Source organism: Pantherophis guttatus, chromosome 3 (assembly GCF_059756535.1).
Source record: "Pantherophis guttatus breed Tessera chromosome 3, ASM5975653v1, whole genome shotgun sequence".
Taxonomy (NCBI): Eukaryota; Metazoa; Chordata; class Lepidosauria; order Squamata; family Colubridae; genus Pantherophis; species Pantherophis guttatus.
In genome coordinates, this window is record NC_142065.1 from 56371241 (window position 1) to 56389472 (window position 18232).

Below are 18232 nucleotides of genomic sequence, written 5' to 3' on the forward strand. Positions count from 1 at the left end.
TTTTATTTAATTGCTTGGGTTGTCTCTTCTTCAGTAAGACTTGTTCTTCTGTTAGAAGAATGATTAAAGTAACTGAATTATATTTTTCTGTATCCTCCCCAACCCTTTTTATAAATTAGAGTTATACTGAATATGCTTCAATCCTTGGGGACTGTTCTTTTTTTAGAAGTAAAATCTCACATTAGAATTCTTTAAATTCTGCTAAATGGGTAACATCTAGACCCGATCACTTTTTTATTTTCAACTTGTCAGAAAATTTATATCGTCATCTCTTGCCATAGGAGCCAGGCTAATAAAATTTTGCCAAAATATTTTGTTAAGTCAAATAGCATAAATACAGACTCTTTATGTTGATCCCACATATAGTCACCATGGAATGCAGGATTCGGATGAATTCCAGGTGTAGAGTATGGATCATTCTGTGAATATTGGTAGCCAAATTTATGGATTAACATAGAAAATTAAAAAGAATGGGACTGTCAACAAGGTCTGACTTAGAGGATGTACAGTCAGATTATAACATAAATGTAGAAAACAGATTAAATATACTTAACATGCATGAAAAAGATTCTGGTGCTGGGGAAAGAGACAGAAGACATTGTGAAAATTGTAACATAAATAAATGCAGTATAAAACTAGAAGGGGGGAAAATTCAAGTGGCCTTTAGAACAAGGTATCATGGTAGCCAAAAAAAAATAAAATATGGAAGTTGAAACACTTGGGTAGCAGAAAGAGTGTGTGATAACTGAATGTAGGCCACTAGTGTGAAATACGAAAAGAATGAGGAAAAAGTTTTCAGTCAAAAATGTCAACAAATACTTTTCAAGATCACTGAAATCACACAAACATTTACATCTAAGGTGGTACTCCGAATGGAAGAGATTTAATATAAGCAAGTGAGGTTAAAGGAAGATAGAAAAACTATAGTGAAACTCTTTACAAATGGGATAATAGTATGACAGAAACATTAGCAGAAAAAATATATTTAGGAACTGATTCCATTAGGGATTGAAGTGTTGTAGCTATGGTAGACCAGCTGTCAAATAAGAAAGTACTAGGCATAGATGAAGTAGTGATTGAACTGTTTAAAACTTGGGGAAAAGGTAGTTAAACAGTTCTGTGTCAACAAACATGGAACAAGATTGTGTAGCCTAGAGATTAGAAAGATAGGTGTATATATCTGTACCAAATAAAGGAGATGTGTGAGTAAAACTAAGTCATTGAGCTAATTCTTTAGAGAAAGTTTTAAATAGAGAACTTAGAGAAAAATGAAATGGAACAAAGGCACAAGATTGGATAACTAAGATGGATAATGGTAAGGGCAAGAAATATACTGATTGCAACAATAGTTTCTACATCAAGCCAATTAGTGAAAATATATCAAGGCAATGTATGAACCAGAAACCTGAGGATCATTTGAAGTGGACAAGAAGCTACTCTAAAAACTGGTTTTGGAGAAACAGTTTGGTTCAGAATAGAAAGGTAGAGGGAAAAGGTTATGGAGACCCAGTTTAATGTAGTTAAGGTGCTGACCCAGATATCAGGAGACTGAATTCTAATCCTGCCTTAGACATAAAAGCAGGCTGAGTGACTTGGGCCAGTTGTTCTCTCTCTGCCCAACCCACCTTACAGGCTGGTGGTTGTGGGGAAAATAGGAGGAAGAAGTATTATGTATGTTCACCACCTTGCGTTACTTATAAAGTAATAAAAGGGGGACAAAGCTCAAATAAATATGCATTTTTCCTGTAGTTTTTTAATCTCCAAAATAAATAATATTCTAAGAATGACAGCCTTGGAAGATGTGTAAACAAAGTAAGAGGTTAAAGCATTAAAAATCTGGGATATGTTCACAGCATCACTTTTTTAGCTAAAATTAATGAAAATGTATGAAAGCGGAAATGGAGTTAATTAGGAAGACAATGCTTGTGATTTGAGCAAAGAAGCAAAAGTGGGCTCAAGAATGATAAAAATAGGTGACGTGTATAGAAATAAAGAAGAAATGAATCCATCCTAGACAGGAAGGCAAATAAGATAATGAAGGCTATAAGTATTTGTGGGACAGCATTGATTAATGGAATGATCTTTCCAGGGTGATGTGTGCACAGTTACAAAAAGTTGACATTAAGAAGAAGCAAGAGAAAGATGATTCATTTGAATTATGTATTTGGAGATGGTTCTCCAGCATGAATCATAAAAAGAACCAATAAGCTTGAATCAAATAAAGACTAACTTCTCCCCTGAAGCAATGATGAACGTGTACCAACTTTGCATTTTTGATGCAAGCAGTCAATGAAGTGGGGAAAAAAGTTTGACCCAATTAAAGGAAGAAGGAAAAGAACAAATAAGATGGATGGACAGCATCAAAGAAATTATAGGGCTGCCTATGGGAGTGCTATAAATTATTACTAGAGGCACACTGAGATGGTGAGCATTTGTCCACTCATTAGGATTTAAGGTGTACTCAAGTGTATTTAACTAATCTGTCATCCAATGACCCAAAATTTATTTCCTTCCAGAAAAAGCTCATAGTGTCCTTTTGCATTCTTTATTGCCTGTTTACTCCCAGGCCCAGAAATTATTTATAAGTGTTCCAAGGCTGCCAGTTTGTTTAGGGGTCAAATACAAAGTTATGGTTGTTACTTTTAAAGTACAATTTGGGTTGGTATATAGTTCTTAACTGAGAAAGGAGCTTTTATGCGGTTTTCCTACAATGAACCATTCGCTGAACTTTTTGAGGAAGAGTGGCCTCTATTGCCATTGGGTCATTAATGACTTGAAGATAAACCTTTTCTGTTGCCATCCCAGGTCTTTGGAATGCAGTCCCTGCTTAGTTGTACAGATTTGTTTTCTTTGTTGGCTTAAAAACCATGTTGAAATATATCTTTGTCAATTGGCTTTTAAATTTTGGTTATTTTTTAGTTTGATCTGCATAATGTTTGATACCATGCTCATATTTTATTATAAACCACTAGGAGACTTCAGTAATTAGTGATATAACAAACAGGGATGTGCAATGCTTCAGATTCAATTGCAAAGGGCTGTTTCAAATAGATAGAAAACAGCATCTCTCTGTGATTCATTAAAGCAGCCAAATCTGTTCCCAGAGCCTGCTGCTACATGGTTCTGGAAAAAAAAATGGATTAAGGCTTGAACAACTTGCATAGAGGATTTGTGCTTGCATTTCCATATGTTCCAAAGCCCCTCTTCGAAATCCAATTCAAAGCACTGCACAGCTTAATTAAAAGTTTATTTCAGTAATAAATAATATCTATCTGAACATCAATGTGATTTAGAGTATCTAAAATGGGTGGAAGTGAAGCAATTTTGAACCCTTGACTTTACTGCCAGATTCACACTGTTGCTTAATTTGCAGTTCTACTCATCTTCCATTTACCTTGATGCTTTTCAGTTATGGCTATCTTGTGCTTGAATAACTCCTGTAATCTTTATCTAAAATCCATAATTTTTGTAGTTTCCCTGCCAAAATGCCTATCAATAAACCAAATAGTCAAAATGTACACAATTGCTTTTGCAAACTTGAAAATATCAAACAAATAGATCAATGTTATACAACAGGTCAAATATGTTCTATATTACAGGTAGTCCCCAACACGCAACCATATTTGGGTCTGGAATGTCCATTGCTAAGCAAGGTGGTTGTTAAATGAGTTGCACTCAATTTCATGACCTTTCTGCCATGGTTGTTAAGTAAATCACTGCAGTTGTTAAGTGAATCAGGTGAATCCAGCTTCTCTCTTATTGTTTTTGCTTGTTAGACACTGGCTGAGAAGGTTGCAAATGGTGACCACATGACCTTGGGATGCTGCAACTATTATCAATACATGCTGGTTGCCAAGCACCCAAATTTTGATCATGTGACCGTGGGAATGCTACAATACTTGTAAATGAGAGGACATTTTGACAAGTTGTTTTTTTTAAAAAAGTTCTTATAACTTTGAACAGTTGCTAAACAAATGGTTGTATGTCCAGGACTACCTGTAACTATTTCTAGACTTATCTATATTTTATATTTATATGCTTCAGATACTCCTTGACTTATGACCACAATTGAGCTCAAAATTTCTGTTGCTAAGCGAAACAGTTGTTAAGCGAGTTTTGACCCATTTTTACAACTTTTCTTGCCATCTCGGAAATCACTGCACTCGTTAAATTAGTAACATGGTTATTAAGCGAATCTGGTGCCTCTATTTATTTATTTATTTTTATTTATTTTATTTTATTTCTATACCGCCCTTGTCCTGCGGGACTCAGGGCGGTGTACAGCCGAGATAAAACATTGCATATAAAATTTAAAAACAGTTTAAAAAACAATTAAATAATTTCAGCCTTTGCTTTTGCTTGTCAGAAGTTCACAAAAGGTTATCACATGATCCCCGGACATTGCAACCATCATAAATATCCATCAGTTGCCAAGCATTTAAATTTTTATCACATCACTGTGGAGATGCTGCTATGGTTGTACGTGTGAAAAACGGTAATAAGTCATTCTTTTCAGTGCTGTTGTAACTTCAACTTGTAACTCCCTGGACCCGGCTGAATTAGCCAACTACCGTCCGGTCTCCAACCTTCGTTTTGTGGCGAAGGTTGTTGAGAGTGTGGTGGCACGACAGCTTCCCCGACACCTTGATGAAGCTATCTATCTGGACCCGTGCCAGTCGGGCTTCAGGCAGGGTTACAGCACAGAAATGGCATTGGTCGCGTTGGTGGATGATCTCTGGAGGGCTCGGGACAGGGGTTGCTCTTCTGTCCTAGTCCTATTAGATCTCTCAGCAGCTTTTGATACCATTGACCATGGTATCATGCTGCAGCGGTTGAGGGGGTTAGGAATAGGGGGCACCGTTTTGCGGTGGTTCTCCTCCTTCCTCTCCGACCGCTCGCAGTTTGTGTTGGCAGGGGGGCAGAGGTCGACCTCGAGGCACCTCGCATGAGGAGTGCCGCAAGGGTCGGTCCTCTCGCCCCTTCTGTTCAACATTTATGTGAAGCCGCTGGGTGAGATCATCTGTGGTTTTGGGGTGAAGTGTCATCTGTACGCTGATGATACCCAGCTATACATCTCCACCCCAGACCACCCCAACGATGCCCTTGATGTGATGTCTCGCTGCCTGGAGGCCGTGCAGGTCTGGATGGGGAGGAACAGGCTCAGACTCAACCCCTCCAAGACTGAGTGGCTGTGGCTTCCAGCGTCCCGAGATAGTCAGCAGGTGCCATCGCTGACTATTGAGGGTGAATCTTTGCCCCCCACAGAGAGGGCTCGCAATCTGGGTGTCCTCCTGGATGCACGGCTGTCTTTAGAAGAGCATATGACAGTCGTGGCCAGGGGGGCCTTTTATCAGGTTCGCCTGATTCGCCAGTTGCAGCCCTTTCTGGACCGGGACGCCTTGCGCACGGTCACTCACTCCCTTGTCACCTCCCGGCTGGACTATTGTAATGCTCTCTACGTGGGGCTCCCCTTGAAGAGCACTCGGAGGCTCCAACTGGTCCAGAATGCGGCCGTGCGGGTGGTTATGGGCGCAACTCGTGCCCATGTGACACCCCTCCTGCACGAGCTGCACTGGCTCCCAGTGGTCTTCCGGGTGCGATTCAAGGTGCTGGTTACCACCTTTAAAGCGCTCCCTGGCATAGGACCCGGGTACCTTCGAGACCGACTTCTGCCACCAATAGCCTCCCACCGGCCAGTTCACTCCCACAGAGAGGGTCTCCTCAGGGTGCCATCGGCCAAGTTATGTTGGCTGGCGACACCCAGGGGGAGAGCCTTCTCTGTGGAAGCCCCAGCCCTGTGGAATGAACTGCCCCCGGAAATACGTAAGATCCCCACTTCCGGGTATTTCGCTGTGCAGTGAATACCCTGTTGTTCCGCCAGGCCGGGCTATCGACATGATAATTTTAAATTGGGGTATTTTAAATTTCTGGGGTTTTAAATGGAGCCAAATTTATTTAATAATTTTAAATTTTAAATTGATGTTTGTCTTGTGTTTTTAAATAGGCTGTACACCGCCCTGAGTCCTTCGGGAGAAGGGCGGTATAGAAATAAAATAATAATAATAATAATAATAATAATAATAATATTATTATTATTATTATTATTATTATTATTATTATTATTATTATTATTATTATTATTAAAACGATCACTAAATGAAACTGTTGTAAGCTGAGGACTGACTACCTGTATACAGATAGTTCCTGAGTATCAAAAAGCAAGCATCTTTTCTTCCTTTACTGTGGGTAGAAGTGAGTGGCTTCTCAAGAAAGAATGTTGTCAGGCTAGCACTGAAGCTGTTATATTGATGCGTTGGCTTAACTTATGTACACAGTGCTTCATAATTATTCTTGAAAAGTGTCATTGTTTTTGTGGCTTATCCTTTGAGGAATGCACTGAGAGAAGATTTAGTTTTCTTCTCTCTGTATAAATATATGGATGCAGCTGGAATATGTGAAGGTGGACAGATTACCCATATATCTACTCTTTCTGCTCTGTTGACTCTTTGGGTGGTCTGTTGGGAACACAGCAATAAGTCTAAGCATTTTTCACTTAGTTGTCCAGCAGCTAGGTTGATTCTAGATACTCAGAGGAAAACATAATTATGCCAGTGTTTAGTTTGGCACAAAGAATGTATAGTTTATTTAGCTCATGATGGCTTAGCTATTAGTCTCTCTGTTTCTATTGTACATTTATTATTAAATTGTTATCAGTGATCGTGAGCTTTTTTGAGTTACTTTTCTACAAAGCTGAATAATGTTGCATATATTACCTCTTTTGACCTAAGGGCTGATGTAATTTCTGAAATGGAAGGGTTTTTTTTCTTGCAAAAGATGAAGTTTTGCTTCATTCACTACCAAATCAGTGAAACATGCTTCTTGTCACACTGTTTCCCCTTAATTCAGTTATCTATAAAGGTTTATGCTAGCTGTGATAATGGAATTGTAGTCACAACTACAAGTAGTAATTTGGAAAAGCCTGTGCTGTTTAAATGATCAGCTCTACTAGTTTACTCTCATTTGGGTTAGTTCTGTCTCGTTTCTCTTTCACACATTATTTGGCTAAAATTCTTCCTTGGTCAGCTACTGTTCTGGAATAACAAATTTAGACTATTTAACCTTTCGGTTCCCATAAGTTTAGCATCAGGTATAGCAACAATTCTTCAACTGATAACAATCACAATATATCTTAAGTTTTTAAGAAGAGATTGGGCAACCATTTGTCTGACATGGTATAGAGGCGTGATGGTGAACCTATGGCACACGTACCAGAGATGGTACGCAGCACCCTCTCTGACAGCATGTGAGCTGTCATCCCAATTCAGCTCTGCTGCGCATGGCCAGCTGGTCTTCGGGTCTCTGCCACACATGTGGGGGGGGCCGCATGTGGGGGGAACGCGTGCCCATGCAGGGGTGTGTGTAAGTGCATGGGGGCCGTGGCGTGTTCAGAGGGGGTGGGGCACATGCGCATGCACGGGGGGGGTGGGATTCATGCAGAGGGGCAGGGCGTGTGCAGGGCCCCTTGCGGGGCCTGGGGCGCATGCGCAGCCCCCCCCACACATTGCATTTTGGGGGTTTGGGTGTGTGCGTGCACTCGGTCTGGAAAAGGTTAGCCATCACTAGTATAGAGTTTCCTGCTTGAGCAGTGGGTTGGACTAGAAGACCTCCAAGGTCCTTTCCAACTCCCCTCCCCATCCATCCATCCATCCATCCATCCATCCATCCATCCATCCATTCATCCATCCATCCATCCATCCATCTATCTATCTATCTATCTATCATCTAGTGTGAGTGTCTGGAACAAAGAAAAAGAAATAAATAAAAGAAAGCTAAAAGCATGAGAAATAAATAAAAAGAAAAATGGAAAAGAAAGAAAAAAGATATAAAGAAGTAGCTTCTGATGTTTACAACATTTATAAGTACAACTCTTTTCTTTCTATAATCAATGCTGTCCAATCATCAAAACCATAAATCATAAGTTCATTTGTTTTGGATGGGTGCTGGAATTCATTTGAAAGCTGAGTTTGGAGAGTTGATGAGGAAATATAAATATAGTCTGTCAAATATGCATCAACACTTAAAGAAACTGGAAAAAACAGCTGGACTTCTTCCATTTATATGTGTCCAGAATTCAATTTAAAATATTTGTTAAATTAAACTCTGCCATTTGGAACAAGGTGAAAAACTGTCAGTAAACTTGTATCTTTTCTGAGTTGAAAAACAATGGCTTCATACTTCTGCTTTATTATTGAATAATATCCATTCTCTCAAAACCCTTTTAGGAAGTCTTGCAGTATATTTTTGAGGAAACATATTTTGTACTTTTTATTATTTTAAAATTATCTCTTGGCCTATAATTATAGTAGGAATTGCAAAATATGTTACCACACAATGAAGAGAACTATTAAGATATACATCATGTGTGTCAAACTCGCAGAGTCACATTGCCTTCACATGACATATCACAATGTTTTTTTTTCCCTTCGCGGAGCTGGGGTGGGCATGGCATATGTGTGATGCATTCGGCCTGTGGGCTACCAGTTTGACACCCCTGATATACAATATAGAATATTATCCTCAGGAATAAGATGTGTGGACTTCAAGAATTCTGGAATTTCCAGTCCACATATCTCAAAGTTGCTGGGGTTGAGAAGCACTGTTCTAGATTAAATTGAGGATGGTATATTTCAAAAACAGGATGTTTTTATTTTAGGAATTCAATAATGGAATTTACAGAACTCTATTTAACAAGATTGTGTATTAATTAATTTTTTTTTCACTTTATTAGCAATGCTGTCATTTCCAGTTTAGAAATGTATATATTGAAAGGCTCTCTTTCTCTGCTGGGAAACTGATGGGTCTACTAAATTCCATGAAATCTGCTTTTGTCTTTCAGAATATGACAAACTGGGATTTCTTCTGAAGTTGGATTCCAAACTGTGAGTAGAATGATGAAAGGACTTTATTTTGATCTGGCATTATCAGCTTCTTTTAGAGACAAAATAAATTTTGGTCCTGGCTTTCAAATCATATTACTATAATATTATGCCAATAAGCAGTGTTATTCAATAGCCAGGACTAAAATTTATTATAAAAATAGTGGCTTCTTAATATGATTTTAATGTTTATCAACAAAAAAGATTCAAAATAAACCATCAAGAACATCATGTGAGAATTTTCATCATAGACCATTTCAGACTACTGAAATTAAGAAATAAAGTCAATTTAATTAAATAGAGCATTACTGGGTGAGCTTATATGAATTTCAAACCTGTGCATACTTAGGGGTTTTCTTAACATCAGTGTTCAGCAGTGGTGGGTTTCAAATTTTTTTACTACCGGTTCTGTGGGCGTGGTTTGGTGGGCGTGGCGTGGCTTGGTGGGTGTGGTGAGGCTTGGTGGGCATGGCTTGGTGGGCATGGCAGGGGAAGGATACTGTAAAATCTCCATTCCCTCCCCACTCCAGGGGAAGGTTACTGCAAAATCTCCATTCCCTCCTGATCAGCTGGGGCTTGGGAGGCAGAATAGATGGGGGCAGGGCCAGTCAGAATTTTTACTACCGGTTCTCTGAACTACTCAAAATTTCCACTACCGGTTCTCCAGAACTGGTCAGAACCTGCTGAAACCTACCTCTGGTGTACAGGGAAAATAAGGTAATCTGTTCACATATTGCATTAGCCTGATTTGTGAACTACAGTATCTATGTTCATGCATCACCCTAAGACAGAACTACATTGTAATTTACTGGTGATGAATTAATATAGTCTATTGTGCATACATTATAACATTTATACATTTATAAATAAATTATTTTGCTGATGAAACAAAGGTGATTGTACTTGAAGCCTCACTCCTTTTTTTTTAATGTGCATCTCATATGAACAAAGCAGTAAGACTTTTATCAAATGGTTGTGGCTTCCATCTTGAATTTTTTAAACTCTCTAAATTTTAAAGTTTAAATTTTTTAGTTTAAAGTTTTTTAACTTTAATTTAAACTATTTTTTAGTTTAAATTTAAAGTTTAAATTTTTTAAACACCCTAAATCACATGTGTACGCCGTGGAAAAAAGCAAAAGTAATAAGGACATACCAAGTAGCTGAAAAAATGAAAAAATAGATATAAGAGAAATGGCAGAATTAAACTTGCTCAAGCAATTTCTGAATGTTATTAGATTTCCCAAGCTGTAAGTATATGTCCTATGTTCAAGGCAGTGTGCAATAGTGGCTACATTGCAACTACCAGCATAATATTGGGCATAATATTATGCTTATTACCACATTTCAGGCACTATTAATAGATAGTATACAGATAAAGTAATTATGAAATGAAGACTAGATTGGAATAAGTAATGGAGAGTGATAAGCTTCAGAAAAATTAACTGTATTACTTCACAACAGCAAACTGTATTACTTCACAGCAGCAAAACAGAAACTGTGGTATTGTGAGCTTTGCTAGTTAGTTAGACACATTTGTCTGAGGCTGCCTTTCTCATCTGAGGTTCTGCAGAACCTCTGGGGTTCCATAAGTGACTAGAAAAAATACTTTAAACTTCACATGCCATATAATCCTAGTAGACAAAATGTTGGGAATTTTTATGAGCTGTCACTCAGTGCCGATCTGCTGCTTTGCTGTTGTAAATGTAGAAATGAATTGTATTGTGAAGTATATATATATCAATATTAATGCAGGGATTGTCAGTGCTCTCAAAATTCAAGGATTCCTTGAAGAAAAAATCCTCTAGGGCAGGTGTGTCAAACTTGTGGCCCGCAGGCTGGATGTGTCACGTGCTGGCCACCCCCACCTCCGGTTTAGTGAAGGGGGAAAAGTCATGATAAGTCATGTGACGACAACGTGACACCATGAGTTTGACACCCCTGCTCTATGATAAAAAGGTTAAGAAAGTCTGTATTCTTGTGATTTGTGATTGTACATTTCAATTCTTGATTTAGTCATTCTTTCTATTATATTAATGTCCTTCAATAATCACTATTACATTAGTGTCCTTCAGTGGTTTTCATATCATTTTTAATGCACATATCCTCTTTTTAGGTCTCATTACTTAGATCTAGTAAAATATCAAAGCTAGGACTCAGACTTTGGGTATAGATTATTCAACTTGAGCTTGGCTCTAGATGACTCTTGTTTGTTGACAACAAGTTGGAAGTGGAATTTGGGGGGATTTCTTCTCAGTTTCCACTTCAACTGCAGCCTTGAGATTTTTCATCCAAATGCTCACTGTTTAGATTTTTCAAGATGACTCAGAGTCGGTTATGTGTTGCCACCTTCTGTAGTCATACACAGTATTGTGACACAATCTTTTTGCTTGAAGACTTTATTTGGGCTTGTGAAATGTTTTGAGAAGGCATATGCAGAAAGGAATGGGACACAGAAGGCAAAATGCATAGGCTGTGTGCAACCAGACTCCCAGTTTCTCCCTCCCTACTGGCTTATTGTGCTTCAATCTGGAAAATGCATCTCAAGGCTCTGAAGGGGGGAAAAAAAGTAAACCCCACAAGTCAGACATTTTCGTCTTCTGATATAGAAGTGGAGAGACTTGAGTAACCCCTTTAAGGAATGGCATACTTGGGAGATAAGGACAATTTACGCTGAGGGCAAGCAATAAGGGGGACTGCTGCCAAAGATGACAAGGTGGCTGCAAGAATCAGTTGTGTTGATCAACACAGCACAGTAACAATTAAGGGAAGAGAATTCAAGCTTTCAAGACAATTTGACTCCTGGTAACTGCCCTCTGAAGATTCCTTGGCAAGATTTTTTCGGAAGTGTTTGGCCCATGCATCCTTTCTACTGCTGAGAGAGAATGATTGGTCCAAAATCACCTAGCTGATTTTGTGTCTGTGCAGGACTAAAACTCACAGAGCCCCCCCCCCCCCAATTTCTAGTCTGGTGCCTTAATCACTACCCTAAACTTGCTCTCGGTAACAGAGAAGAGGGTGTTAAATAATTATTTCCTGCAGGCCCCAAATATGTTAGGTATGCAACTGCTTGTAAGAAGGCTGCTGGCGTGTTTGGTGCTCCTGTAATTTGCAGTGCAAATTTTAAAAAGCCGCCTCCAGCAGAGAAACTTTGCTGGAGATCATAGAAATGTCTTTGCTTCTAAAGTCATTAATCCTTATGTCCAGATATATTTTATACTGAAATAAAACTAGTTGCCACCAGTAACTTGCCTGACCGTGTAAAAACTGAACATCTATTGTTATGAAAGATTTAACTCAAATTATAGTACAGATGTCAGGAACCGGAATTTAAATTTTTGACTTCAGGAGATAATGTTGATTGTAGATCATTTATTTAGTTATTAGATAAATGAATATCTTATCAAATGGATTGGGTAGTTTACAGAAATAGTAAAATTAGCATTTTATGTTGATCTATTTATAGTACTCATGTTTATTCTGCAAAGTTGGCAAACAAACACATTGTAACAAGTGTAGATAAATCATTTCCTAAACATTAGTAAGGAGGCGGTAAACCCAACCCTAGTTAATTTTGTGTAGATGGTCTGCTGATAGTATAAAGCTGTGATGGCGAACCTATGGCACGGGTGCCACAGGTGGCACGTGGACCCATATCGGTGGGCACACAAGCTCAGCTCCGACACGCATGCATGCGCCAGCCAGCTGATTTTCGGGCCTTCTGGGCCCACCAGAAGTCAGGAAACACACTGTTTCCGGCCTCCAGAGGGCCTCAGGGGTGGGTGGGTGGGGAAGGCTGTTTTTGCCCTCCCCAGGCTCCTAGAAAGGCTCTGGAACCTAGGGAGAGCAAAAAATGGGCCTACCGAGCCCACCGTCCAGCATGTGCCAAAAGTGGGGGAGCACGGGGGGGCAGGGCGGATAGAATTATGGATGTGGGCACACGTGCGTGTGACCCCACCACGCTCCCCCCGCTTTTGGCATGCGATGGCAAAAAGGTTAGCCATCACTGGTATAAAGTTTCATCATCTCATTTTTAAAATTATGGTATATTGTTTTAAACATTGTTAACAACAAAAAAGGGAATATTTATAAAAATAGATATTTTGGAAAGTTTCATACAAGTGTCTTAATAAAACAAGCTGCAATATTAATTTTATTGATTAATTTTATTATTTATTTTGATCTAAGCTTGTCTTGAGGACTGGTTCCATATTAACTTATAGTATTTTCTTAATTTGAAGCTTGTTACTGATAATATTCCAGCTTGATATACACATTTCTAAATGCTTGGACATTTAGCCACCCAAAAACTGTTGCTTCTACAGATGAACTCTAATTAAATTATTAATCATAGAATTTTATATTTTATAGATCATAGGATTTTATATTTGCTTGAAATGAGGTACAGATTTCATTTCGTTTCGTTTTGCATTTATTGGTGATAGAATAACATGCATCCTTAGTGAATTTATATATAATGGTGTTTTGGGCCTGTGACCATATATTTTAATAAACTGATAGGAAATTATTATTTTATCAATAAAAGAGAAAATATCAATAAAAGAGAAAATAAAGTCATAAGCTATATTGTTTAAACCAGACTTTGACTACCTCATATTCCTTGGCTAATGGCTAAGAGACTAATATGTTTGAAAAATTACTCTACTGGTATTAAGAATTTGACACGATCTTCTTGTGATTTCTGGCTACATTGTTGATGCCCATGTTTTGTGGAAATAATAGTCACACACTGGCTGTGTAGTCAAACTAGTAATGAATGCTTGGTATTATTTTCAAGGATTCATGAAAATTGAAAGGAGATGAGAAAAGAGAAGAGGAGGTCAAGACTGTATGAAAGAAAAAAATAAATAAAAGGGAACACTCTGAAATTGCTGAAGTGCTGTCAAATAAGTTGCATTCCTACATGAAATAAAGAGTTGGAATGCAAAAAACGGTCAGTTGGAGGGTTTCAAAATGTAGGTGGCATCTTGAATATAAAGCTTTAATGAACTCAGGACTGCTTTGCATGTCGACAGGCAGATTGTAAACTCAACTTCCCTGAACTTCTCTGGATGTTTTAGGTACTGTGTGTAAATTATGGCAAGCTATAGACTGTAGATCTATGTCTTGACCCATATAAAAATACTTGGCAATAATTCCTTTACTTCAAGCTGTTGCTGGAAGAGTAGTGTCATATCAACAGTCTGGGATTAATCAAACCCATAAATAATTGCAGATGGCAGAATTACTGTAGCATGCACTCTAAAGCACAGAAATCTTTAAGAAGGATCTAGTAAAACACTCCTTTTGTGGGGAGGGGAAAGAAAATAAACTATTGCATTATTAACCTGCAGTCTGCATTCAGGTGCTACTTGTACATATAGTCTCTTATAAAGAAATATCTATTAGTGTTAGGATATGTTATCAAGCATTTGGCTTCTTTATGTAGATACACACACACACACACACACACACACACACACACACACAGAGTCCTTCTATAACGGTTCATTTAGTGACTGTTCAAAGTTATAACAGCAATGAAAAAATTGACTGATAACTGTTGCTGTGTCTCCACAGTCACATGATCAAAATTTGGATGCTTGGCAACTGGCTCATATTTATGAATGTTGCAGTGTCCTAGAGTCATGTGATCATCTTTTGCGACCTTCTTACGAGCAAAGTCGATGTGGAAGCCAGATTCACTTAACAATGCTTTTATTCATTTAACAATTGCAGTGATTCACTTAATAACTGTGGCACAAAAGTTCGTAAAATGGGGTAAAATTCACTTAACAAATGTTTCACTTAGCAACAAAAATGTTGGGCTCAGTTGTGGTCGTAAGTCATATGTATATATATATAAGTAGAGATATGTATATGTACATGTATATGTATATATGTATACATATATACATGTATATGTATATATATACACACACACAGTGTGTACTTAAAGAGGGTACAGTTCACTTCAGCTTAATGTATTGCTAGTTTGGGTTCCAAAATAAGGTGCCCCAGGTTAAAATACTGAAGAATTTCAGAATAGGGTGGAAAGCTTTCTTGGGAGGAGTAGAATTATCTGGAATAGTAGATATATTTACATCTGAATTCTTTTGTGGCATAAACAGGAAATTAGGTGAAACATTATGAACAAATTGACATATAGCCAATGTCAACTTTGAATATGACTGCTTTTAATGTTGCTGACAGATTATTGTGTTCTCTTTATTTGTTTATTGATTATTTGATTGACATATCTTTCCATCTAAAATATCAAAGCAATTGATAGCTCAAAAATGATGCTTCACTTCCCCATTTTGTCAACATAGGTTTGTATCTTCACTGGAAATAATATGCCCACTGTAGTGATTTAGATGCATGCATTTATCAGAAAGAAGAAGGGCTGGAAATAAGCCCTTCTTCTTTCTGATAAATGCATGCATCTAAATCACTACAGTGGGCATATACAGAATATCTCTATGTGTGCATCTATACCTTCCAGAAGGAAATTCCAAAATGGGGGAGCAGGAATTATCATCATCCAATTAATAATTACTCATCAAAATAGAGAATTTTAAATTTGGATTTGTCAAACATTCTCATAGATGATAGATGATAGATAGATAGATAGATAGATAGATAGATAGATAGATAGATAGATAGATAGATAGAATAAGATAGATAGATAAGGCCGAAATAGATTTATCTTAGTCTCCCAGTGGGCAGCAAAGGGTCTGCTGGCTGCCAGAAGAAAAAAAGAAAAAAGAAAAAAAAAAGCCCAGAAACTAGTGAATTGTGATTTCACTGAACTAGGGCTGCATAATATCTTGGTTTATGTAGGTAGAACCTGGCTAAAGAGAAATACACATAAATCCTACGAAGAAGTAAGAAAATAGATATTGTACCTTTACAGGGAGGATACATGAGATGTGGGTGTGGCTTACTGATGATGGCTAATGAGCCAGAAATAGATCTATATAAGTCTCTCACCTGGCAGCAAGAACTTGCTGACTGCCAGAAAGAAAAAAGCCCAGAATCGAGTGGATGTGATTCCACTGAGCTAGGGCTGCAGAAAAACCTTGGTTACGTAGGAAAAACCTGGCTAGAGGAAAAACACACAAAAATCCTATGAAGAAGTAAGAAAATAGATATTCTACCTTTACAGGGAAGATACATGAGATGTGGGTGTGGCTTACTGATGATGGCTAATGAGCCAGAAATAGATCTATATAAGTCTCTCACCTGGCAGCAAGAATTTGCTGGCTGCCAGAAGAAAAAAGCCCAGAATCGAGGGCTAGGGCTGCAGAAAAACCTTGGTTACGTAGGAAAAACCTGGCTAGAGGAAACACACACACACACAAACACACACACACAAACACACACACACACACACTAAAGCAATAAAACCAAAATTCTTTGCCTTATCCAGCCTTCTTGATGCATCCAACAAGCCATAACCCTGTCTGTTTTGCTGTCTCTGTCCCAATGCCAATGCCTATACCTTTGCCTGCCTTTCTTTGCCATGCTGTGGGCAATTTGGCTTCATTCTTGCCTGCAGTAAAATTTTGAATCTAGTTGAGTTGTGGCTTGGAATCAGCTTCCAAATCTGGCTGGGAATGGAAATCAGAGTTACACATCGAGAGAGCTGTGATTTACTGACATCTTCCCACAACACTTTGCCATTAAAGAACATTTGAACTGGAAATACCAGGTTGCATAAGTGCATTTCAGATAGACCACTGGTATTTTGCAATTCCTGATGTTATGGTGGTAAGAAAAAAGAAGTGGTAGAAAAATATGGAAGGATTACCAGTGAAGGATGATACCTTGACATCCTCATGAAACTCTAGAGCACCCAGAGCCAGTACTAAAACTCACCAAATAAAACTATGTGATGTGTTTAACATCTTTATTTTTTCCTTCATATCAAACTAGAGAAATGCTGACAAGGGGATGGGTCAACATCCTAAACAGCAAAAGAGCAGATAGAATGGAGGCTTGCACTTGTAAAAGGAGGAAAGGAGGAATGAGATCGAGGTGAGGGAAAATAAAATATAGACGAGGAAATGCCTGTTAGGTTATAGTATATGCAGAATAATTCACTTGAGATATCTTTATGTTTACAGATCTAACAAATTTGCACAGAATGTTCTTTATGGGACAGTCTCAAATTAAAGATGAAGAATCCATGTTGGAAGAATTAAATCTTTTGATTTTTTTAAAATAGTTTTTTTAATAGTTAGATTATGCAAATATTCAATTGTTTAACTGTTCACCAATGTGCAGTTAAACAATTTTGTCACATCCATGACTTTATTCCTCTTTATTTGAAAAGAGATTTTGGATTTAACTTGTGAAAAACAGGTCAAGCTGCTATTAAAATATGCTTCATTATTCTATTCTAGATGCATTTACTTATTAATTAATGCTGAAAATTTTAATTTCTGTTTTGTCTGCCATATGTCTTTGGGTTTCATGAGTATCTAAATTTACTCATGGTATGCATAAACAACCAAAATATTTCTTTTCATCCTTTTATTTACGCCAAAGTAACTTAAATCAGTGTCTGACTTCTCTCTAGATTATAGGTTTGTATATAAATATGGCTATATTATTTTCATAGTAGCTTAAATTGGAGGCATGGCATGACAGAAATAGAGGATAAAGATGTAATAAAAATGTAAGTTGTGATAACAATGGAAATCTTAACTACTTTAAATAGGTTGAATATACATCATTTTAATCGTGAGATGAAGTTTATGGATTGTAGACTTATGTTTGACAGAAAATGGAAAAGATTAATAAAACATACTGTTGGCTGACTTTTGTACCAGCATGGCAATACGACTATTGCTGGTGGGGCATTTTAAAAGTCCATTGAATTGAGAACAGCAATTAATGAGAATTAGTATCAGTGATGGCTTGTGTCTTTGTTAAGCCTTGTTTCATTGTTGAAGAACAGTTGTGATAGGGCAGATTTCTTTCAATATGGTATCACCTAAATGAGCTAGAATGCGAAAATGTGCTGGAATAATGAAATGTCTTTGAAGCTACTGCCCAAAATTCTATTTCCCAAAATGTTTGGATGTAATTATCCTAATCTAGGTTTAGAACAGGTTTGTTTTCTGGAAGCCAGTGAAGAATGGAGATAAGACATATAAAACCTTGAGTAACTGGAGATGGCCTATTAGGCAACTTTCTTTGGAATTCCTAAATTACACAAAGGTAACATCATCCCAGTGGAGAAATACCTTGTCTGAGATGTAGTAATATTCAAAATGGCATGTGACATATCA

At 37.8% G+C, this 18232-nt stretch overlaps 1 protein-coding gene across 7 annotated transcripts in view; it reads left to right on the top strand.

The window, feature by feature from the left end:
* The window catches only part of ST3GAL3 (ST3 beta-galactoside alpha-2,3-sialyltransferase 3), a 203742-nt gene that overhangs the window by 58791 nt on the left and 126719 nt on the right, over nt 1-18232 (top strand). For all 7 annotated transcript variants that reach the window (XM_034414877.3, XM_060689876.2, XM_060689878.2 and 4 more), the window contains one exon: nt 8897-8939. In XM_034414877.3, coding sequence (XP_034270768.1) covers nt 8897-8939 — 43 coding nt within the window. The remainder of the gene's footprint in view (nt 1-8896; nt 8940-18232) is intronic.